The 21,785-nt window shown below is 51.0% G+C and overlaps 4 protein-coding genes across 5 annotated transcripts; 2 read left to right on the forward strand and 2 right to left on the reverse strand.

Moving 5' to 3' along the window:
* Positions 1-224: 224 nt before the first annotated feature.
* Positions 225-5,859, forward strand: LOC128918061 (uncharacterized). Its single transcript, XM_054221933.1, has 5 exons — positions 225-344; positions 804-925; positions 2,907-3,005; positions 3,445-3,609; positions 4,934-5,859. Exons 1-5 carry the CDS (start codon positions 266-268, stop codon positions 5,078-5,080), a joined length of 612 nt encoding a protein of 203 aa, XP_054077908.1. The 5' UTR covers positions 225-265; the 3' UTR covers positions 5,081-5,859.
* A 591-nt stretch (positions 5,860-6,450) lies between these two features.
* Positions 6,451-9,987, reverse strand: MRPL27 (mitochondrial ribosomal protein L27). The gene is made up of 4 exons (XM_054221934.1): positions 9,940-9,987; positions 8,179-8,301; positions 7,361-7,428; positions 6,451-6,904 (listed from the first exon to the last, which is right to left on the reverse strand). The coding sequence occupies exons 1-4, from the start codon at positions 9,959-9,961 to the stop codon at positions 6,698-6,700; spliced, it is 420 nt and encodes a 139-aa protein (XP_054077909.1). The 5' UTR covers positions 9,962-9,987; the 3' UTR covers positions 6,451-6,697.
* A 155-nt stretch (positions 9,988-10,142) lies between these two features.
* Positions 10,143-14,591, forward strand: EME1 (essential meiotic structure-specific endonuclease 1). Its single transcript, XM_054221864.1, has 8 exons — positions 10,143-10,850; positions 10,933-11,060; positions 11,244-11,336; positions 11,611-11,732; positions 11,970-12,105; positions 12,653-12,768; positions 13,624-13,813; positions 14,185-14,591. The coding sequence occupies exons 1-8, from the start codon at positions 10,151-10,153 to the stop codon at positions 14,359-14,361; spliced, it is 1,662 nt and encodes a 553-aa protein (XP_054077839.1). The 5' UTR covers positions 10,143-10,150; the 3' UTR covers positions 14,362-14,591.
* A 19-nt stretch (positions 14,592-14,610) lies between these two features.
* LRRC59 (leucine rich repeat containing 59) lies at positions 14,611-20,642 on the reverse strand. Of its 2 annotated transcripts, XM_054221866.1 has the most exons (8): positions 20,431-20,642; positions 19,981-20,040; positions 19,317-19,475; positions 19,086-19,193; positions 18,897-19,001; positions 18,255-18,327; positions 17,621-17,794; positions 14,611-17,086 (listed from the first exon to the last, which is right to left on the reverse strand). In XM_054221866.1, the coding sequence occupies exons 1-8, from the start codon at positions 20,533-20,535 to the stop codon at positions 16,842-16,844; spliced, it is 1,029 nt and encodes a 342-aa protein (XP_054077841.1). In that variant the 5' UTR covers positions 20,536-20,642; the 3' UTR covers positions 14,611-16,841. The 2 variants fall into 2 exon arrangements, with proteins under 2 accessions (XP_054077841.1, XP_054077840.1); XM_054221865.1 differs by lacking the exon at positions 19,086-19,193.
* Positions 20,643-21,785: the final 1,143 nt, after the last annotated feature.

Raw genomic sequence — 21,785 nt, forward strand, 5'->3', positions numbered from 1 at the left:
CCCTGTAGGTACCTCCCGATCGGATTACTAATTGCTAACGTTAATTAGCTAATGAACGGGCACCTCCTGCTGCCTGCAGGGCCGGAAGAAAGGGCGAGGGCTGGATCGGGACCGCTCGCCGCGGCAAGCGCCGGGAGGGGCGGGGCCTCGTCGGGAGGGGCGTGGCCAGACGCACGGTACCGTGCGTCTGGCCACGCCCCTCCCGACGAGGCCCCGCCCCTCCCGGCGCTTGCCGCGGCGGGTCCGGGGCTGCCGGTGTCCGGCGATGGCTCAGCCCAGCGAGGCCTCGGCCCACACGGCGGCCGCCATGGACAGCAACGTCCTGGCCATCGTCATCGCGGCGAGTGAGTGGCGAGCGGGGGCGGGATCAGCCTCCGCCGTTGCCTCCCGGGGGGTGGTTCGGGGGAAGCGGTCGTTGCGGCCCCCGCTGCTGCTCCGGGTCCCCCGGAGAGAAAGGGATGGTGGTGCCGGGTTGGGTTCCGCCGAGCCGAGCGCGGGCTGGGTGGGAGCCGCGGGTTCCTGGGGGGAGGGCACCAGGAGCACGGTCCCCGCGGGGGCTGGTCCCCGCTGCGGCGGTCCGGGACGGGGCTGAGCCCCTCCGCCTCTGCGCCTTGTCCCCGGTCTCGTTGGGAGTGAGAAATGCCGGGCACAACAAGGCTTTTTGTGTCCCCGGGACGGGCAGCAGGTGAAATCGGCTTCTCTGGCTTTTTTCCGAGCTGCTCTTTGCCGTGACACCCGGAGGGCGAAGCGGGGAGGCCCCTTCGGCCACCGGCTCATTCTCCTCTTCTCCTGACCCCTGGCAGCCGTGTCCACCTCCGTCTTCATCGTGGCCATCCTCATCCTGCTGCTGCTCCTCTACCACCGGGACCCCATGTGCTGCCAGTTCCTCTGCTCCTGCCGCTTCTTCCAGACGCCCAGCCAGTATGTGAGTGTCCTCCCTCTCCTCCTCCTCCTCCTGCCCGCGGGTCCCCCGCTGCCCCCCGAGCCCCTGTTCCCTTGCTCTGGGGGGGTCTGCAGGGCTGCATCGCCAGGCTCCGCTCCTGCCGCCTGGCCGGGCTCGCTGGTGGACGTGGGACTCCCAAGCAGAGCCAGGCTCTGCCTCCTCCTTATTCCCACTCTACCCTCCTTATTCCCACATCCACCCAGCCCTGCCTGGCTGTGCCTTTGGGGGTAATATCCACCAGGCCCGGCGTTGGCAGGTTCCCCAGCTGCCCACGCAGCTCAGGAGGGGTGTCCTCCCCTCCAGCACGGCCATCTGTGGGGTCTGTTTTATAGGGAAGGGGCCCAGCGGGGAAGGGGGCTGGAAGCTGAGGGCAAAGGCAGACAATGCCGCTGGCATCCCCGGCCACTGGCTCTCTTGTTCACCGCTCCTGGGCGCGGAGCAGCGAGACACAAAGCCCTTTTGCTTGCAGCTGTAATTTCCTGGGGTTGGCTTTTTAAGTGGGGAAACTGGTGATGGAAAAAGAGCAGCGTGTTCAGCCAGCGCCGCCTTTGTGGCGGCGGCTGCCTGGGGAAAGCTGGGCTTCCAAAGGCTGCTCAGGGGAGGGCTGCGGGTGCTCCTGCAGGGTCCCTGGGAGAAGAGGGGACGTCCAGCCTCGGCTAGCAGGGGACGGAGAGACTTGTGCCATGAAAGGCAAATTTAACAGTCCAGCACAGGCTGGGAAGTCCCCAGCAGAAGTCACGGTGGGAATGGGCTGCGCTGCTGGTGTCCCCTGCCTGCTTGGCTGCATCCGAGCCTTTCCTCCCCTCTTCCTCTCCCATTCCCTGTCCATGGCTGCGTTGGGGAGAGGGCTGGGACGCTCAGGAGCACTCCTCGCCCTGCAGAGCCTCTCCCCGGGGCTGTGCGGGATGCGCTGTGAGCTCCAGAGCCTTCGTTGTGCCTGGACTCTCGGGTGGGTGGTTCCAGGAGAAGGCATCTTGCCTTTAGCAAAGGGCTGTGTGGACAGATGGATGTGGATGATGAACTATATATGGAAAGGGAACGTATATAGGATGTATTTCCATCAGTGAAGCGGTTGCAGTGGTGTGAGGCAGCATTCGAGCAGGTGCAGTTGCACTGGTTGTGCTGGTCTTGCTAATTGGTTATTAAAACAAATAGTTGCACCCCCAGCCAGCCGGGTTTCCCGCAGCTTCTGTAATTGCGCCGTAGGGCCGAGACAAACGGTTCCTCAGTTGCAAAGACCAAAGTAAGTCTGTCACTTGTAGTTCCCCCTGCGAATCCCTGGTTGCTCTGGGAATCTCTGGGCTGTTTTCTGCTGGCAGAGCTGGGGCTTTTCTGAGAGCGAGGAATGGGGGTCACGGCTCGAGTCCTGGGGGGCTGCTCCCCACGAGAGGGATCTCTGCTGTTGCCCAGCACCTTGACGGAGAATCGAGTTGAACTGGAGCAAGACTGCTCGGGAGCAGAACAGCTATTGCTCTGCACATTTGCTTGCTACGTTATCCTGAAATGACTGCCGGGGTAGATAAGCGTTGACAAATCCTGTAACCCCGAGCACATGACAGAGCTCTTACCTACGCTAGCGGAAAAGTTGGGTTGGTTTTTTTGTTGTCCCCCGAGGAGAGATGGTTCTGCTGTGTCTGAATGAAACTGGGACTGGGCTGCGCTCCGGTGCCAGCTGGCTCCGGCTCTTTGTGCCGGCCCCGCACTGCCCGGTGGGGATGCGCCCGAGCTGTCGGTGTTGGTAGATGGCCGGGCAGAGGTTGGCCACCAGCGGCAAGAGCCGTGTGAGCCAGATGGGCAGAGGTGTAGCGTCTCTCCCCGCTGCCCGGCGTCCCGCTTCCCAGGCTGTGCCGTGTCAGCTGGCTGAGCCCTGCTCGCTGCCAGGCGGGATGTGGGGGATTTCGGCTTTGATGTGAGGGATTTTGGCTTTGCTCACATCCTCCTCCTTCCTGACTCCTCCTTACAGGACTGTCCCCCGCCTTACTTCAGCAGCAGTCAGCGGCTGGTGGGTCCCCAGAGCGGAGCATCCCGGCTGGAGAGCGCTGCCGAGAACCCCGGTGTGCAGGTGACGGCTGGGTCCCTGGTGGGAGCTGGGAGGGGGAAACGGTAGCGAAGATCCTGATGATTTTTGGGAACAGACTGTGATCATGGGGACCTGGGGCGCTCCTGGGGCAGAGGGAGAAGGCGCGGGACAGCAGGAGCAACTGTAGGAAGTGCTGCCTGTATGTAAAAACCTGCAGGGGGGGCCAGGGATGCTGCAGGGGACACCGTGGTGTCCTGAGGTGTGTGGGCATGAAGTGCCAGGCACATCCCCCGGGGGATCTTGCAAAGGAGGCTGTGGTGTAATTACCTCCCGGGAGGGAGGATTCCCTCTCTCAGGGTTCAAGGAAGGGCACCCACAACTTTGAATCCTGAAGTAACTTGAGGTGGCACCAGGCCATGAACTTCCAGCAAAGGGAGCCGCCGCCACGCTGACCTTTCTCTTCTGGGCCGGGCATTTCCAGGGAGACGAGCTGTTCTGCGTCGGACCCCGCAGCAGCTACCAGCTCCCTTCCTGGGAGCAGCCCCGCCTGCCGAGCTATGAGAGCGTGCGGAAGAAAGATCGCCAGCGGGAAATCCATCAGATGATCGCCGAGAGGTTTGGGCTGTGGGCAGAGCCTTCCCTGGAGGTGAGCTCTCCCTCCCCTGCAGAAGGGTGCTGGCGGAGGTGCGGGGCTGGGGGCAATCTCCCCTCCGGTCTGTATCTGGGTCTTGCTTCAGCAATTTGCGGTAGCTAAGGACTCTGTTCTCTGCGATTGCCTTTCTCTGATAGCCTTTATCTCTGGGAAGGGCACAAAGTGTTCCACGAGGCTCCTTTGGTGTACATCTGTGCTGGTTAATGATCCATCTCTGCCGCGGGGGGGTGCGTTTGCAGAAATGCCGGTGCCAGGAGGCAGGGCAGAGCTGCTGATGAAAGGGCAGGAGGCCTTTTGGATCATCACCTTGGTACGAGCCCAAGCTGGGAATGTTATTTTTAGATCTGTAGGGCTTCCACGGTTTCTTGCTGCCTTCTCCCTGCAGGACACCTCTGGGAGGTCCCTCGCTATTACCTTGAAGCGTTTGTGGCTTATTTATGAGCAGGAGGCTTTGCCTGTTACGACACTTAAGATTTGCACTCCCGCAAAAGAATAGAGAAAAGCGAGCGCGTCTGCCAAGTAGGTCCTGCAGCAGCGTCCCAAGAGACTCCTGTTGAACAGAGACCACACTGACTAAAGCAGACCAGAAACATTCGAAACCCTGAGTAGAGCACGAAAGGCTCACCCATTTACCTGGAGTTTGGGCTCTTAAAGCGGCACCATAAAGTTTGGCAGAGTCGGCGCTTGCCGCTCGGTGTTTGGAGCTGTAATTAACAATACCTGCCCTGAAACCAGAGCGCCGAGGGCACAGGAGAATAAGGTCCCAAGGACGGGTTGTTGAGGAACTGCAATGGGAGCTCTTCCACAACATCCCACTCCTCTCACTTGTTATGGGGACAAAGCTCTGCCAAAATAAACGTAACGCCAGCCCAGAGGTTCCTCTCTGCTGCTGTGCTTGCTAACAAAACCTGGGTGGACAGCCTGGTGTGAAGGTGCTTCCACAAATCCCAGTAATTGATCCTTGGTCAAAGGAAAGCAAACAGCCGTCGCGTTTTAAGAAAAATCAAGTCTTTTCTGGTCTTGTGATAAGTCCTCAAAGGGGGACAGGGAAGAGCAGGAACCTGGCACAGGGTGTGCGGGGGGAGTGGGGGGAACGTGCCTCTCCAGCGGATTCCTGCCCTGCCGCGTTGCAAAGCGCTGCTCAGCACTCATTTTCCAGGTGTTCATCTAGCCAGCAGCTCGCTGCTCTGAGCCCTGCCGGAATTTAATTTCAGGCTGGTGGTGGTTGTGAGCCTTGTCATCCACTCTGTAAGAAGAGGTGGGATAATCTCCCAGTTATTTCTGATCAGCTGTAACGCTCTTCCTCTCTCCTCAATAGATGCCGCCTCCCTACGAGCATGCTCTGAGGCATCCTCCAGCTTTCTCAGGAACAGTAATAAGCTCGGAGAGCTTGGACCGACGTGGTGTGCCGGACCCTTTCCAGGCCCCTCTGGGCTACCAAACTCAGCGAAACACAGACGTGTAAAGGCTTTGGCCTCCGCGTACTGCTTCTTCCTGTGGTGTCAGTGACAGAAGTGCCTGTGACATCATTCTCGTCCGCAGGGAGCAGCTGGACTTCAGACCTCCACCCAGATTCGCCATCAGCCGAGACACAGGCAAGTCAGACCCTGCCGGCGGAGACATCCCTGCGTCAGCACCAGGACAACCACAGAGCCACTGCCAGGGATGTCCGCTGGCTCTTCTCTGGCAAACGTACTGGTACCAAAGGCGACAGACCAGCTGCTGGCTGCTACACAGGGGACAAAGCCAAGGTGAAGGTCTGCTGCGGCAGAGCTCCTCCAGGCAGCTGGCCTGTCATACTTCCAAGGCAAGCACTGCCCGGCGTGCCAAGGATCAGACCTCAGACAGTGGTCGTCGTGTGCTACTTCGCTTATTTTTTAGGTTATAAAACCTTTTACTTTATGGGTGTATCAGATCCCAGGTGGGAATCCTCACCTGTGAGGAGCAGAATGAACCTCGCGTCGGAGCATCGCTCTGTGGTCTCACAGCAACAGTCCTCTGGGACCGAGAGCAATTTTAGATGGACTTCAGCTAATGACTGGGAGAGTGTCCAGGGGTTGTCACCTGCTGTACCAACCACCGAGGTGAACCCTGTGACTGGGAAAGGACAGGAGAAGCATGGACAAAATAGCTGGTGGTCTCCATGAAGAACATAAAGCAAAGACACATGTGGCTGGCCCCATTTACCTAGTTGTCTTCTGCAGAGCAGACAATCTCATAATGTCAACACTGGTGTCCTTACACCACCGATTTTGATAACGTGTTTTCTACTGCAGAGCCAATGTTTCAAATTGTTTACAAACCTGTAGATAAAATGAGATCAGTTTGGCCACAGGGCATTCGGGCTCCTTTCTTTCAAGCAATGTAAGCTCAAAAATGTCACAGAATGACTTGGGGAAGACAAAAAGGATAAGTTTTCTGGATTATGGCTTTATGATACACCTGCAGCTGCTGAGCTCCAAATACCACCTCAGACCTCTGCGTCTTACCACGCACTCTAAAACTAGTCATGAGTTCACTTTATGAGTGTGAACTTGCCTCACGTGGCTAGTAAATGGAACACTTTCAGATATTTCAGATATTTGAGTTAATCATTGAGGTGAGTTAGATAGAAGGAAAAATCTAGCTTCCTGAGATGCAGTTAGGTGCAAGTGGAAAAGTATCCGTCCTCTTCTGCAGTACAAATATAACAGTAATGTCTAAAAATGAGTAAAAATAGCTAGAGGGAATTATTAGTGGGACAAGTACTGACATAAGAGTGATTGCAGAGAGAACACATCCAGTGGTACAGCCGAACAGCTTCTCCAGAGGAAGGCAGCTCGATACTAAATGAACATCAGTAACACATTTTATGAACAGTCAAGACCTTTGGCAGCCCCACAACATTTATTAAACACTTTTACAAATGCCAGCAGGTGATCCCAGTGCCTGAACACTGACCACATGTGCTTTAGGAGCAGGAAAACATAGTCCTAGACTGGTATCTTCAGAGCTAGAATATTCCTGTCCTTGGATGCCGGTCCAGCGGGAGTGGTCTGTCCCAGCCGCTCCTTCCCATCTGTCCCTACATGACGCAGGAGGCTCAGAGCATGGTGACCAGTTTAAAGCTTCCTACTTCTGTGGTAGGGACAATATTGATAAAGGTTTTATAAAGGATTGCTCCTTTGGGTAGACGACAGATCACTTCCCTGCTCTCGCTGCTGCGGGGCGGAGGTATGTAGACCTCTTTGGTGTACCTCACGATCCCATCCTCCAGGGCATAGAGTGTCTTGTTACGGCCCATGCCCACCTGGAGGAGGATGAGAAGTGTTAGAAAGGAAAGGCTGGAGGCCCACCACTAAAGCAGATCTAAGCATTGGTCTGCCTCATTTGATATCCTGGCTTCAACAGCATCTGTTGCTTTGTATTTTAAAATAAAACCACACTGTTTGCTTTCAGCAATCAGTGTGCAGTGGTGCTCATTACGAGGGAGGAGATACGGATTCCACCCTGAAGCACAAGCACCCAGTTAGGTTACAGAAGTGTTTGGGGATATCCATAACTTTCAGTCCTTTCCTCAGTCACATGTGACTCTGAGCAGGCTCTGTGACTACGAAATATCAGGTAATGAAACCCAATTTCAGGATTGTCTAGAATATAAGGAAGAACATTAAAAACAAGCTTGACAGAGAGGAGGCACTGAGTGTAGGACTGTTGCAGGCAGCCGTCCTCTCGGAACCAAGGAAGAGATGGAAAACCAACTTACATGAGCCCCCGGATGCCAGCGTATCAACCGCTGCGTAGCCAAAATGTTGCCTGCGTGGACAAATGCACCTGAAACAGAGTGACAGAGTCAGACTGCAGAGAAATGGAGCCCCCTGAAGCCCTGGCAGAACACAAATGGTTCCAGAACTTACAAAACCCCAGCTTTCTGTGGGAATTTTCTAAGGAAAAATTACTTCAAATGTTAAAAGCATCCAAACAAAAATGCTATTAACAGGAAATAAAGGGCAATTCATATACAATGACAAAAAACAATTCTAGTCTTTGAAAAGATTACTTCTACGGTACAAGGCATTTTCTGGTTGCTGAACGCATTTGTTTTATTGCCTTTTACATTGATATGTTTCCATCAGCAAAGCTAATAATTATTAAGCACTCAGCTGCAAGAATCTGTACTTTGGCATCTGCTAAGCCTCATAATTCCCACCTTTGTAAACATCCAAAATGCACAACTTTTCAACACAGCGTGGGGGGAAGTGCACTTACATTATGAGGTGTCCCACAGCGTACCCTCCTCCCAGGTGCTCCGGAGAGGCAAAGTTAGAGTCAAAGTATGTTTTCTGTATGCAATTTCAGCTGGCCGCTCGCGGGCCCATCTGGGAGGGAGGCTGACTCATCCTGCCCTCCCACCAGCTACATTTCATCACAAGGTTTCACTGAACCTCCCCTTTCCTTTCTCTTGGAAGAGCACCTTGGCCACCTCTTACTGAAATACTCAACAACTAATAGCGGTAACCAGGAGAGAAGCTGTGAAGAACCCAATGAAATACAAATTAAGACCCAGCAGATACTCAGACCTACCTTCTACTTTTTTGAATCCATACCGCTTCCCAGGGCTGCGGCCACCTAAATTTTTTGAGCTGCCCCCAGTTTTCTTAGAAGCACATCTGACAGCAACCAGGCTTATTTGGGGAGTAGTTAGAACTAGGTTGGGAGCAAGAAAAAAACCACATTACTTCAAGATAAATCATAATTAGACCACCACGACCTAAGTCCCCTGCAAAGAGGCCATATCTCAAGTGCTGTTGCTGCCCAGGGAGGAATAAAACTCTCAGCAATGATGTTAAAGGACGTGCCCAAATTCCTGTTTCAGCAAGGCCTTGTAAAACGAGATACAGACACTACTGGTTGCTGTGGATTTGCCTTACATTGCTTTGAGAAAAGACAAGTTGTGATTTCTGTTTCAGTTTCCCCTTCAATCAAATGGCATTTACTTACACAGTAATATTTTGAAATCTTACAAATGAGAAGACTCCAGTTCAGGACAATATATAAGCATATATAGAATTACTATACTGAACATACTAATTGAAGCATTTTGTGCAAATCTTTGAGTTACCATCAGGACAAGTCAAGGAAAAAAACCTCAGTTGTTAAGGACGCTGATTGTCTCTGGAACACAAAATAATATTCACACCACAAACCTCTTCCTTAAACAAACAAGACACTGGCAGAAAACACACCGATTTTCTTATCGAGAAAGCTGACCCTCTAGTGAACTTTTATCTTAAAAATTAATTGAGGTATAATTAGTTCTTTTTAAAAACCTGTTCAGTACCTCCTTTCACGCAGCTAGCAGGCAGGTTAGCATGAAAGAGCGGCTATCATAACACTCTGAGTAAAACCACTGGGTTAATTTAATCTTAATTAAATTATCATATATACTCAGTGACCTAGAAATATTGTTGAGAAAAGGAAAATTACTTTTCAAAGAGCCATTAATTCGAGGAGCTTACCCATTAAGTAAAAGAAAGGCTCTGAGACTTGACAAACTAAAGGGAAGCAGGCAAAGATGAACAAGAGTTACAGTTTCACATACACAAATTCTTCGAAGGTACAGTCCAATTAACTTTTATAAAAAAAAAAAAAAACATCAACAGGGTGATTCCAGGGTTACGTTTGGTGTTGTGTGAAAGAAGCTTGCTAACAAAAAAAAAAATGAACCTCAAAGCATCAGACATGCAGGGAAAAGTGCTTATCTAGAGAAGACCGAGAGTTTGTAACTTGATTGAAATCACAACGGCAATCAGTGGAAAAACTTCACTATTCTGACATCCCACCAGAGGATATTTCCACCTGTAACGCTTCTAGATTTAAAAAAGGGATTTTCAAAGCCCCCTGACTATGGCACCACGCAAGAAGAGAGCGGCACCCCTTGCTATTTGGTCTCTACCTAGCACACATGAATACTGTTTTTTCCACAGATGATTTTTTCACCTTGAGGGCAGTCAAGCAGCAGCACATAGAGGTGCGCACTCCCCATCCCCGGGGGTTTTTCGAGTCCAGGAAAGACGAAGCCCTCAGCACCTCGGCCCCACCTAGGAGCTGACCCTACTCGCAGCAAGGTGAATTATAAACCACCTGAGGCCCCTTCCCTCACGATGCGGTAGGGCCTGAAACCCTCCCATTTCACCGCAGCACCGCCTGAGGTAAAAGCGAAGGCCTCGACCACCGAGCTACCGGCACTGATCTCCCCTGGGGCACCCAAATTCTCCAGCCAGACCTTCCCCACACCCCGCGGAGGCGTGAAGCCAGAGGCGGTTGTAACCCCCCCCCACTCACACAGCCGCCGCAGCGCCGCCATTTTCTCTAGCGCCTCTTCCGGTGGGAGGGCGGGGGCGCTGCGCGCGCGGGCGGCGGCGATTGGTCCGAACGCGCGCGGGCGCGTTCGTTCGGACCAACCGCCGCCGCCCGCGCGAGCCCTCCGACCAATCGCCTCAGCGAGCGCCGGTCCCGCCCCCTTCCTTCAGGCTTTACCTCAGAGGGAAGCGCGATGGCGGAGAGCGGGCTGAGATCTGAGGGGAGCGATGAGGAGGAGCTGCCGACCTTAGCTTCCCTGATGCAGCCCTCGCTACTGCCCGGCGGGTTGGGCCATCAGCGGTCCCCGTCTCCCGCCGCCGAGCGGCAGAGGGTCGCAGGGGTGGTTGTGGTGGTGAGCAGTGGGGATGAGGAGGAGGATGAAGAAGAAGAAGAAGAGGAGGTGGTGGTGATGGAGGTCGCCCCTCTCCCCGAGAGGATCAAGAGAAGGGCTTTGGAGGCCCCCCACCCGGGCGGTGGGGATGCAGCAGGGGGAGCTGGCCTTTGGGCAAGCGGTGGCCTGTTGGCACCTGGTAGTGGGGGGCGTCAGGTGTTGTCTGGAGATCTGTCTTGTGGCAGCCAAAAAGGCACACATGGTGCTGAGAGGCCCTCCTTGTGCCCACTGCCTGCCTCTCAGTCTGAGTCTGTAGACCAGCCTAGTGCGCCCCTGGTAAGCGGAGCAAGCCCAGAAACATCCCCCCCTCCCAAGAAGTCAAAATATACTCAGAAGGAAAGGGAGGCAATCTCCCAGGCTGCATGGCAGAGGAGGAAGGAACGAGAAGCACGGAGGAGGGAGCAGGAGCAAGAAAAAGAGAGGAAGAGGGCCCTTGCCAAGATGCTGAAGGCTCAGCGACCAGGGGAGTGCCAGAAATACATAACAGTGGTGCTAGATCCAGGTACTTGTCTTCACAGCCTGTGTCAGCCTTATATTGACTGTCAGCTCTTGCTGTGGAGGCCTGACCCTTGCACTGGTTTCAGTTCTCTTACAGGTAGAAGGTGGTAGACAGATCCTTAGTGCTTTGCAGGCTGCGAATTATTCCTGTGTGGTTGAGAGTCAGGCTGTTCCCTGCAGCATCACCTGGAGGCGAAAGACTGTGTCGTGTCAGGTGTGCAACCAAAATCTCTATGTTCTTGCCCTTTTCTTCCTGTTCTTTGCTCTCATTAGTAATTCTGTTCAGCAACACAAGTAAACACCCTCTAATGTTTCCCCTGCCTCAGAGGTCTGAGTGGGAGTTTGAGTGAGTGAATTATAAACAGACTGGTGGTCTGGCTGTTTGTTTTCTGGACAGGTGGAAGATGGAGATGAATGGACAGAAGAACCAAATGTCCTGGTTCTGCTTTGCTTGGAGGAGTTTTTGTCCATGGTTCACAACTACAAACAAGTGAGAATGCTGATGACTTTTGTGCTCTTGAACACGCCTTGCTGTAAGGGTGGTGTTTGTTGTTCCTTTTCACGGCAGGAATGTTTTGATGTGGGATGGAGCCATGGTTTCGGTAAGCCAGAAATCTGGTTTTAGAAGCCGTTAATGGATCAGAAACACTAGGGTTTTATAATACAAAGTTCTGACAAGCTTTCTTTCCTGGTTGCCATAGATTGGTGTGCTTGCATGTGTAACTCAGAATGGTTTAACTCCTTTTTTCCGTTGATCTTTGCAGGAGGCCAAGGGCTGTACAGCAGGACAGAAGGAGACCCTACAGAGCTATGTAGATCACGTGATGGAGAAAATGCCTGGGAAAATTCTGGCAATGACAGTAGTTGAAGTAGAAAATTATTTCAGGTTAAACTTTTTTCCCTCCAAATTTTTCTGTGTTGTCTCTGGCCTTGAAAAATGCCATAGGTCTTTCCACTAATTCCTTCTAGCAAAGACTGGAGCATGAGGTATTCCCACCCAGAACTGCTCCACTGTTTGTAATACAGAAACAGAAGCAAAGTTCCATCCAGCTTGTCACCACACTGACCGATGGAAATACCTGGGGAAAAGCATGAACTCCTGGTCTTACTTTACTCTTCTTAGGTCTCACACAGTTCAGTCAAAAAAGAGACCACAACAGGCAGCAGCGAGTGGAAACCAAGAAGAGGAACAGGGAAAACAGAGAAAAAAGAAAGTTAAAGATTCTGACCTGGAGATAACCATAATGGACGTGGAAGAAGTGAGTACCTTTAAAACAGGCATGCAGCCATCGTCTATTTTTGTCTGTCATTGTTTGAACATTTGACCCAATCACACACTTTCTTGGATGGGGGATTCAGCCTTCGTTAGTCCGTATGTCTGCGGACAGAGCTCTTTGGGTTCCATTCCCCACTGCTCAGGTACATACCAGCTCTCCCACGGACTGAAGTGTCTCGTTCACCTTGATCCCCGGCAGTGAAATGTCAGTCTCTGCCAGCAGGCCATGAAGTGCAAGAGATGCTGGCGAAGCATTTCAGTGCTGCTCTAGGCTGGGTGACCCATGTGTAACGAGAGCTTGCTACTGTGGCAGCTGAAATGGCACTAAACTGATACTAACCAGCGGGAGACAGGCTGCCCCTAAATACTTCGGTGCCTTAAATGAACTGTTCCCAAAATGGGGAGAGAGTGGATGTTCTTGTCCTATAGTGAAGTGGTGTGCCCCCTTTTTTTTTTTTTTTTCAGATGAGAGTGGGGTTTGATGTGAGAAGATTGATTGTTACATTTGTTGTTTCCAATGATGTTTACAGGCCTTGGTGGATCTGCAGATCTGCAAACAGGTTCAAGTCAGTTTTTTTGAGAGCTGGGAGGAGCTCGGAGAGTTTGCCACTATGTTCACAAAAGCTGTAGCTGAAGCACCATTCAAGTAAGTAAGCAGATGAGGTTTGGTCGTGCCTTTGGACAGGCTGTACTTTCATGCTTACTGGGAGGGAGTAGCAGGTATGTGGCTGTATTTCCATACAACACAGTATAATGTTTTTTTAAAGGAGCAAGTGACACAGAGCAGCTGTTAATGCAGCTCCTTCAGCACAGGGTTACTTTGGGCAATGTCCTGCCTGGGGAGGTGTAAGCATAGACCCTGTTTTCACGTTGGAGTCTTGATATCAAGTAAAGCTCTTCTCAGTCTGATTTTAGGAATGGGAAGGGAATGCAAGTAGGGTTGGGCTCTGACAGCACCAGCTTTTCTTCAGTATGTAACCAAGAGAGACGGTACTGAGAATGAACCATTTAGCTGCTTCCATTGATAAGAAAGGACAGCAGCATGTTGCTCAGTGATAGCTAAGAAAGCCACCTTGTGCAGTCTCATACAATCCTAGCCTTCCTGTCACAGCAACTGCTGTATTTTACATCTCAGCCATGGGATGAGATGAGATGTCGTTAAAAATGACATGTAAAAGTGTTCTTTATGGTTGACAGTCAGAAAGTGAATTCTTGTTTACCACTTTGTATGTGTGTTGCCTTGTGTCAGGATTGCTCCCAAGTAGAGGATTGTTTCTTTTCCTTTTTCAGTAGGAAACTTGGCTTAAACAAGGAAATTGGTAATGCATGTAAAGCAAATAGGGTCAAATTTTTAGCATTTACTTCAATGCCAATGGTGTCTATAACAACATGGAGTGAGGAATGTCTCCCTGTCTCTGGCTATGTGACAACAGATGCAGGAATAGGATTTTCTTCATAGCCTCATTGTCTCATTTGCTTTCCCATCCTTTGTTCTCCCTAGGCGAGAGCGAGAGAAGATGGGGTTCTCTTTCTACTTAGAGAAGGGGTGGTGTGGAGGGGTGAAGGTGGATCCTTCCGGAAAGGGTCTCTTGGAAGTTTGGAAGAGGCAAATACAACAATTTAACCGAGTCAGCCGTGAGATGGCTGAGGCTATTGTGTCTGCCTACCCTTCTCCTCAGCTTCTGAACCAGGTAAAGATGCCTTGGGAATACCGAGTACTGTGTGTAGACAGACAGCTAATGTAAGGAGTGGAGGAAATAATTTAATTGATATTAAATTTGACACAACAATTCTGTATGAGCTGTTTAGTAAGGCAGTGAAGGAACCGATTCCTTGGCACCCATTGCTTTGGATTTACAGAGCAGGCTACTGAAGGCACAGTATTGGTTCTGCATCAGCCTCTGAGCTCACAAATGAGATCTGGGGAGAGACCAGGTGAAAAATGAGCGTACATTGTGAAAGGGTGGAGCAGGCACAGGTGCACAGCTTTGATTATTTTTATTTTTTTTTTGAGCAATGGATGCAAGTGGATGATATCATTGTTCCTTTGTGTTGCTTTTAGGCCTATAGCAGATGCTCCACAGAGCAGGAGCGGGAAAACATGCTGGCTGATATCCCTGTGCACCGCGGTGATGGTGTGACAGCCACGTCCCGGCGGATCGGACCAGAACTCTCCCGACGAATCTATCTGCAGATGACTTCCCACGATCCTGATCTCTATTTGGATTTTGCTGGGTAGCCCCAGGAGATGAGGATTTTACTGTTTACTTGGTTTAAGTATTCAGCTTCCTTCTGGGAAGAAGTGCTTAGATAAGAGTCATTGATTCTAGTTTAAAGACTTAAAATATATATTTAGACTTTGTTGTGGCAGAAGAAGGTTGGATAAAATTGCTGATCGTCTGGAGTTTACACAAGAAAGATGGTGAACATTTTCCAGAAGAGCATGAGTTGGACACGGCTTATGGTACTGATAGTTCCTTTTATTTTTCTTCCTAGAAAATAAATCATTTTGAATAATAATAATGATCTTTGCTTCTTAACATGCTGTCTTGAATATAGATTGGTATGTCATCTGTTGAAAGGAATACTTTGTACTGCTATCCTAAGCTCCAGCGTGAAAAATCCTAATGCTAAAACAACGTGATGCTGCCCCCCCAGCACCTGCTCTAGTGAGGTGGAAGAACTTTACCTCACAAAATAGACTGTTTTCCGCTGTGGCAGATGGGAATGAGTAAGACTAATTTTCAGATATAAATTTAGACGGTCCTGATTCAGTCTCCAGACGGCTTAATCTATAGAAGGTCTTGAAATCTGATTATATGCATTGGAATTATGAGGTCTAAACAGTTGGCAGAAAAAGCTTTCTTTTAATTAGATTGGTGAACATGCTTGCCTGTCTACGAAGCCATTAGACTTGTGTGCACACAAGGACGGTCGAGGTCTTTCGCGACAGCAGCACTTAGTGAGATGGGTGCTGAGAGGGAACTAAGCCGCATCCAGCGTGTGGGTGTTACTCTTCTGGGCTGTGTTGCCTTGAAGGAAAGCACCCACCCACTATGCTGGCTTCAGGCATTCAGCAGGGGCCTTTGCCGGGCCAGTGGCGTGCTCCTGACCTGAACTGATAAATCTTATTAGCCTGGCATTTGCAAACTTAAGCAGCACTCTCCTAGATGGCAAAGCAGCAGAGTCCTGCCAGACACTGGCAGGAAAGTCTGCAGACAGGAAATGTCACTTTGGATGTTGTTTGCCATGTTTCCGAATGTTTCTGGCTAGTAAGCAAGGACCTTTTAAAGACTGTGATTAGTTAGATACCAAAATAAAAGCATAAAGCTGTTTCAAGGAAGCTTAGAAAACATATATACTACTAAGCAAGAAACAGGCAGCCTTTCCTTCATCTGATATGCACGCTGTCACTTTTTTCTGTGTGGTACTCAGGGAACCACAGTCTTATCATTAGATTACAAAAAGGTGAAGGCTACTGCTTCGATGATGACCTTGGTATGAAATGCTATAGATTATTTCCTCATGGCGTGGCTCTTATCAGCAGTAATCCCAGGTATTAGAAGAGAGGGAGCGATTCTGGTGACTATTGTGGGATGTCTCAGTGGAGTCTGTTGCATAGCTGTTCTCTAAAACCTGCACTTCGCAATATGTGTATGCTTGATTTTAGTACTCACAAAGCCCTTAAGGATATGACAAACTTCTGTTTGGTTTTCTCTCTAAGGAAATTATAAATAATTCACAGGCCTTTGCACAGGCGAGTTTTCTTCTCTAGGTGCAAACCGCCAAACCTCCCAGCCCTCCCAACAGCCCCAAGGCAAAGCCCTTCTCTGCCTGATGCTGCCACAGTGCCACCCAGTGCTGCCTGCCACCGCTGCAGCCAGCAGCCTGCAACAGGCTGTCAACTTGCCCGCTGTCACTGTCAGCTTGCCCGCTGTCTCTCCGTGGGTCTCAAACACACCCCCCACCTTGTTGCAGGCACAAAACCAGCCTGCAAATGGGCCAGAAGCCCTTCCTAAGCGGTAACCACTTTGTTAGCACTAGCTGGTTAAAATTAACGTAGTCAGGAATCATTGCTGTATATACTCAGGAATAATTTTTGGCTGTTTCTAAAAGACCTAGTTAAAATTAGAATGGCATTAACAACATAAACATCCAGTTCAGACAAATTGCTGCGAAAACTGTTGTATTGAAAACTTTCAGCTCTTTTCAATAGTACATCAGCTTCTTTGCTCCAACATACGGATGCGCAGCCATCCTACACACTTGTAATTGGTCCTGGAGTAGGCCTTAATATATTATTCCCATACAGCCATATCACCAATTTTAGCACGAACAGAAATGAGGGCAAGGAATGGATATGTATTAAAAACCTTCTACCTCCAGGATAGAGCTACAGGTACCTAGATAATGCTAGTTTTTTTTCCACTCCTATAGATTGGCAGCTTTCTGTATCTCGCAATCTAGGTAAAATTCCCTTGGAGGTAAGAAGTGTTAACAAGTTTAGGCTAATGTGGGCAAATAATGGGAGTTACAGGCCAACTGCGAAACATGCACAGTAAAGATGATCTGAACAATAACTCTGCTCTGTGTGGAGTGGACCAGCAAACCAATGCTGACTGAGTAAAAGCAGTTTCATCAGAACACAATTCCATAGGAATTCTGGCTGCGTAGATGGTGGAGGGAGATGCTGACGAAGCAAGTGCCCATCCAGGACAATCACTGCTGCGAGTTCTGTTGTAGCATATTTTGCAGGGTTTTGTGGTTTTGCAGGGCGGCTAACACGTCCTCGTAGAGAGTGTTCACGCTGACGCAGAGAGGTTGACGTTGCAGCTCTGTCAGCTTGCAGGCAGCCAAAGTACAGAGGATGCAGAGAAGCACGAAGAGCAGGACCCGCAGCACCGACCGCGACCAGGAGTGCTTGTGCCGGGGCGGCTGAGGGGGACGAGAACCGGAGGCGGGCTCTGTAACGAGGACATTTACAAGACAGAGAATGTGAGGAATTAATCAAATATCTTTAGCAGTCTATATTCAGAAACAAGCTGCTGAGGTAAGCCACTTGAGCCTGTGCTGTGGTTGTCTTTTGTCATGATTTTTCATTATTTAACTCTGGTTAATCAATAGATGCACAGGATCTACCTGTTCGGGATGAAAACTTTCACATTTAGTTTCATGGGCAGCAGTGAATGGGGTGTAAAGCACCTCTGTGTTGCACAAGATCTGTTTTGCACACATAGTTCAGGACATTTAAAAAGAAATGAGTGGAGGGAAGTTTGCCTTGGGAAGAGCTGAAGAACTTTCTGAATCTTGTGGCTCAGCAGTTCATTGGAAACACAGACAAAGGGGAAAAGGGGCACAGCAGCTGAAGTCCTACAGGCTCCCCCCCCCAACTCCCACCATCTCCCAGTACCTGAGCTGCATCAAAGCAAATGCGGCAGCATCAAAATGTGATGGAGATGAAACCTGATGCAATCCCACCCAAAATGCATACTACTTACTTCTGGTCTGCACAGTTTCTTTTTTAGTTTTCTTTTCCATCTCCTGTTTTGCAGCTTTCTGAGCATCATACTCCCGTCTTCTGCGTTCCTTTTCTTCTGCCTTCTCTCGCTTCCTCACTTCCCTCTCCTGAGCCTCCTTTGCTCGCTGTTCTGCTTCACGCTTCTTCTCCATTTCTGGGAATTAACAGGAAGTGTTTTTCCTTTTATGTAAAGGGTTGTCATTGCCTCCTTCCTTATTACCTGCTATCTATCTGTTCCCACTGGAATGAGGAAACAAATCAAATAATTATCCTCCTTTTTTATCTTTGTGTTTGCTTGTTTTTTTTAATATTACATACCTTGCATTTTGCTCCCTCGGAATTAGGCTTCCCTTAAAATAAATCCTGTGTTCTTCTTGTATATCTTTTACAGGTAACCTCTAGCGCATTCCGTCTAGAGATCTAACTGTTATTCAGGCAAGAAATTGCATGGTTATCCCTGGCTGTCTTTCTTCCTTCAGCCTTTCTACCCTACTATTCCCCGAGTCCCCAGGATTTTGAGAGTTATGAATAAGATGTCAATCAGTACGTTTGGGAGCGTAGAGAGATCAAGAACAGTCCTCACCAGAGAGCGCGCAAGGGCTCTTTGTGCTTACCCCGCTCTGCTTGGAGCTTCCGTTGCCGCTGTCGATCCTGCTCGGACTGGATGGCTTTCATGTGCTGCAGTACCTTCAAGGGCCAAGAAAACCACCTGAGGTCTCTGCAGAAGGCTTGTTGCACAGTCAGTTCAAAACAGAACTGCTGGGGACAGGCTGGGGCTGACCACCGACCCCTGCCTTACCCTCTGAAGAGAGCACACACCTCCCTGCATCAATCTTTGCCATTAACAAACAGATCTTTCCATTAAAAACCAAACCTGCCAAAGGGGTGCTCGCCAATACAGGGGATTACAGAACACGACTGTTTATGTGAGCCTACAGTTTGCCAGACTTCTCCCGGGATTTTTGTACTCTGGACTATAAGCCTAGAAATGGATTATTTTGTCTGATTATGCCTCCACTTTCTTGGCAATCAGCATTTTGTCCTCTCTTCACTCCCCTAGTGGAGGAGAATCCTACTCAGCCCAGTGTTTGCTCTCTACAGGCACAGCAGCGGTGAAGTCAGTGCAGTGAACCTGCGCCCCACTGGCTGAAGAAACTTCAGACTGCTGCAGCAGCTGCCCAGCTTGCTAAGCAAAAAGAACAGCCACCACCACCAAAGCAAAGTAAGGAAAAAAAGAATAAAAGCAGACTCCTTACCTTCACAGCAGCCTGTTTACACTGCTTCTCATCCAGACAGTCTCCTGCTACTTTAGCTAGCACAGGATCCAGGGGATTGTCCTTCAGATCCAGCCACTTCAGGTTCTGCAGAAAGGAAGGATAAAGGGCAGGCTGTAAGAATACAGTAGTCTTGCGATTGAGAGATCCAAAGCAGAAGCGAAGAACTACTGTGTTTTCACATGAATGAAACCGGTACGGAAGACAAGCAGAGAGCTTGGGCAGAGACGTTTTCAATGGATGTGAGAGAATTTCCACTGAGTTGCGGTGCAGAGCCAGCTGAATTTTGGAATGGGTAGTCAGCAGGATGGATGCTTCACTGGAGAAATCAACTTGAGAAGAATCACAAGACCCTGGGCTGCATCCCAAAGCTTTACGTAACTGCCCAGCACACAATTTTACCTTGAGCTGTGCAAAGCTGACTGGCAGGGTGACTAAACGGTTGTTCAGAAGGTCCAGGTGCTGCAGATTGACTAGGCGGCCAAAGTCCAAGGGCAGCTGTTGAAGACGATTTTTACTCAAATCCAGTTTCACCAGATGCAGCAAACTGCAGAAGTCTGACTAAAACACAAACACCCAGAAAAAGCTTGTCAGCACTTTTATGAAGGAACATCAGCGGGGAGCATGTGGAGATAGCCTGCGCCTTACGTAAGCCACAAATCCTTAACTTACTACAGAACTGTAGTGGAGAAAAATCACTCTCCTCCTTAGCCTCGGAAGAGAGAGGTAGAAAACGGGCAGGTAAGACAGCCAGGCTGACAAGGCAATGCGTGGCAGTACAGCTGAAACAAACCCCAGTCTCCACTGCTGATGAAACTGGTCAGTATTCACGTGGGGATCCTCTGGCAGGAAGAAGCTGCAATCTTCACACAGCACAAACCTCTTCTGCCTCAGCCAACACCCCCACCAGCGCTGGCCCGGCCCTGACGGCAGAGCCATCCAGCCACCCCGGGAGGAGGACAGGGCCAGTTCCAAACCCCAGGCTGAACCTCGGCTGAAGCACCACTTATCTTTCCTAAACATTTCCCCGCGGACTCATCCCCACAAAGGCTCTCTAGCACCTTACCGGCAAAGAAATGAGGTTGTTACAGGACAAATCCAATATCGTAGCTTTTGGAAGAGCGGCCTGAAAGAGAAACAAAGCACTAAATCACCATGGTGGTACACCCCGACCCTTCTGACACGGGCTAGTTCTGCTTCGGCCTCTGCGGTTCCTCCCGCGTCCGTCTGTCCGTCCCCCCGCGGCTGCCTCCGAGGCCACGTCATATCTCGGCTGATTTTTGGGTCTAAAGGCAGCACTCTTCCTGAAATCGATGTGAACAGCGGCAGCTGCTCGGCCAACACGGCACCAAACCCTGCTCTCCGCTCTTCCGAATACCCGCGGGCCGGCTCACAAACACCTCCGGTACATCTGGCTCCCCGGCACACATCTGGCTGTCCCTTCCCAGGGACCGGGCTGGCCGCGCCGGTCCCCGGGGCTGCGGCCCCGTCCCCGCCGGGCGGCCCGGTGGCTCACCAGCTCTCGGACCGGCACCTCGTTCAGGTCGCAGAGACTCAGATCCAGCTCGTTGCCGTCCAGCTTGTCCTTGAGGCTCGGTCCCTTCCCGCCGCCCCGCGACATGACCGCCGGGATCCTCCGAGACCGGGGAACGAGGAGGGGGGGATGCGGTACGGGGGCTGCTCGGCTCGGCCCCGCCACACGCTTCCGCGTCCACGTCCGCGCCGGGCCCGCCGTGGCGGACGAGGGCGCCCCCTGCCGGGCTGGAGCACAGCACAGCCCGCCGCGCCCGGGGGCACCGGCAGAGCTCGGAGCTACAGCCCCCTCCCCTCCCCGGGCTGGTTCAGCGTCTGGTCAGTGGCTGCGTGAAACCGCCCCATGGAGAGATGGGGGTCTCTCAGCCCGGCCCCGCGGGCGGGTGGGATTCATACCGTTTCACCGGTCACACACTGAAAAACCGGCCGTTTAATGACTCATAATCCAAAACGGACACAGAAACCGAGTAATCTATACCTCATTTTACAATGACAGACACTGCGACTTCAGTCTCTTGGCAGGCTCCGTGATCAAAGTGACGAATTCCCCTTTTTGCTGGGCTGTTACACCAAGATGTCTCTCTTCACAGGGGAAAATGTGCAATTAACGTTCCCACTTTGATCTGAAGGCTCCAGCGCTGCACGAGCAGTGTGCTCTTGTCTCAGCTGACCCGCTGTGGAGAAAGTCAGCGCAAGAGGAAAGGAGCCTGGGACAGAGCCGAGTTAATATCACCCAGTAACGGGATTACGGCGAAGGCTAACCTTGAATTTCCTGCTCCCCATGCCCATCATGGTGTACAGGACCTTGCACAGATGTTTGAGCTGCTCCAGCACATCACCCCATGGGTGCTTGGGTTAGACTTGAAGTTGCCAGTAGGTCTCTTCCAACACCGAGAGATCTGTGTTGGCTCAGCACTGAGGTAACCGAGACCACAGAGCCTCTGCGCAAAGGCACCCCAAAACAGAAAACAAGGACTTGCCTCATGGAAAGTATAAAAAAAAAAAATCTGCTTGAGGTTAATGCGCTCTTGTCCAGGAGGTTATAGAAGTTTCTCGGAGCGGGTTACTGTTCCTCCAAAGGTGAGCTGAAATTACAGAGCCCTCATTTGAGAAAAGAAGTCAGTTGTGCAAGAACCTCTCCTGTCCCTCAGCTTTTCACAACGAGGTTTGGAGGGCAAGGAAGGGCCAGAGGACTGGTGGGGGAGCCTCATGTTGCCAAATGTCCCGACACGGCCACCAAGGGAGGTAGCTGGTTGCCTGACCCCCGAGGCAGTGAGGGACTCGCGTGAGGTGCTGTGCAGTTGCAGTCCCCTGCGCCCTTTCCCATCCCATGAGGCA

Source organism: Rissa tridactyla, chromosome 15 (genome assembly GCF_028500815.1).
Source record: "Rissa tridactyla isolate bRisTri1 chromosome 15, bRisTri1.patW.cur.20221130, whole genome shotgun sequence".
Classification (NCBI taxonomy): domain Eukaryota; kingdom Metazoa; phylum Chordata; class Aves; order Charadriiformes; family Laridae; genus Rissa; species Rissa tridactyla.

Coding starts and splice junctions, on each gene's coding strand:
- LOC128918061 (XM_054221933.1), top strand. CDS start 266: ATGGCTCAGCCCAGCGAGGCCTCGGCCCACACGGCGGCCGCCATGGAC. Junction 926..2,906: donor TCCAGACGCCCAGCCAGTAT/GTGAGTGTCCTC, acceptor TCCTCCTTACAG/GACTGTCCCCCGCCTTACTT. Junction 3,006..3,444: donor CCGAGAACCCCGGTGTGCAG/GTGACGGCTGGG, acceptor GGGCATTTCCAG/GGAGACGAGCTGTTCTGCGT.
- EME1 (XM_054221864.1), top strand. CDS start 10,151: ATGGCGGAGAGCGGGCTGAGATCTGAGGGGAGCGATGAGGAGGAGCTG. Junction 11,061..11,243: donor GAAAGACTGTGTCGTGTCAG/GTGTGCAACCAA, acceptor TTTTCTGGACAG/GTGGAAGATGGAGATGAATG. Junction 12,769..13,623: donor GTAGCTGAAGCACCATTCAA/GTAAGTAAGCAG, acceptor TGTTCTCCCTAG/GCGAGAGCGAGAGAAGATGG.
- LRRC59 (XM_054221866.1), bottom strand. CDS start 20,535: ATGTCGCGGGGCGGCGGGAAGGGACCGAGCCTCAAGGACAAGCTGGAC. Junction 19,194..19,316: donor TCAGCTTTGCACAGCTCAAG/GTAAAATTGTGT, acceptor TCCAAAATTCAG/CTGGCTCTGCACCGCAACTC. Junction 19,002..19,085: donor TTCATTCATGTGAAAACACA/GTAGTTCTTCGC, acceptor TCCTTTCTGCAG/AACCTGAAGTGGCTGGATCT.
- MRPL27 (XM_054221934.1), bottom strand. CDS start 9,961: ATGGCGGCGCTGCGGCGGCTGT. Junction 8,302..9,939: donor GGCGGCGCTGCGGCGGCTGT/GTGAGTGGGGGG, acceptor CTCCCAACCTAG/TTCTAACTACTCCCCAAATA. Junction 7,429..8,178: donor TGGATTCAAAAAAGTAGAAG/GTAGGTCTGAGT, acceptor ACTCTGTTTCAG/GTGCATTTGTCCACGCAGGC.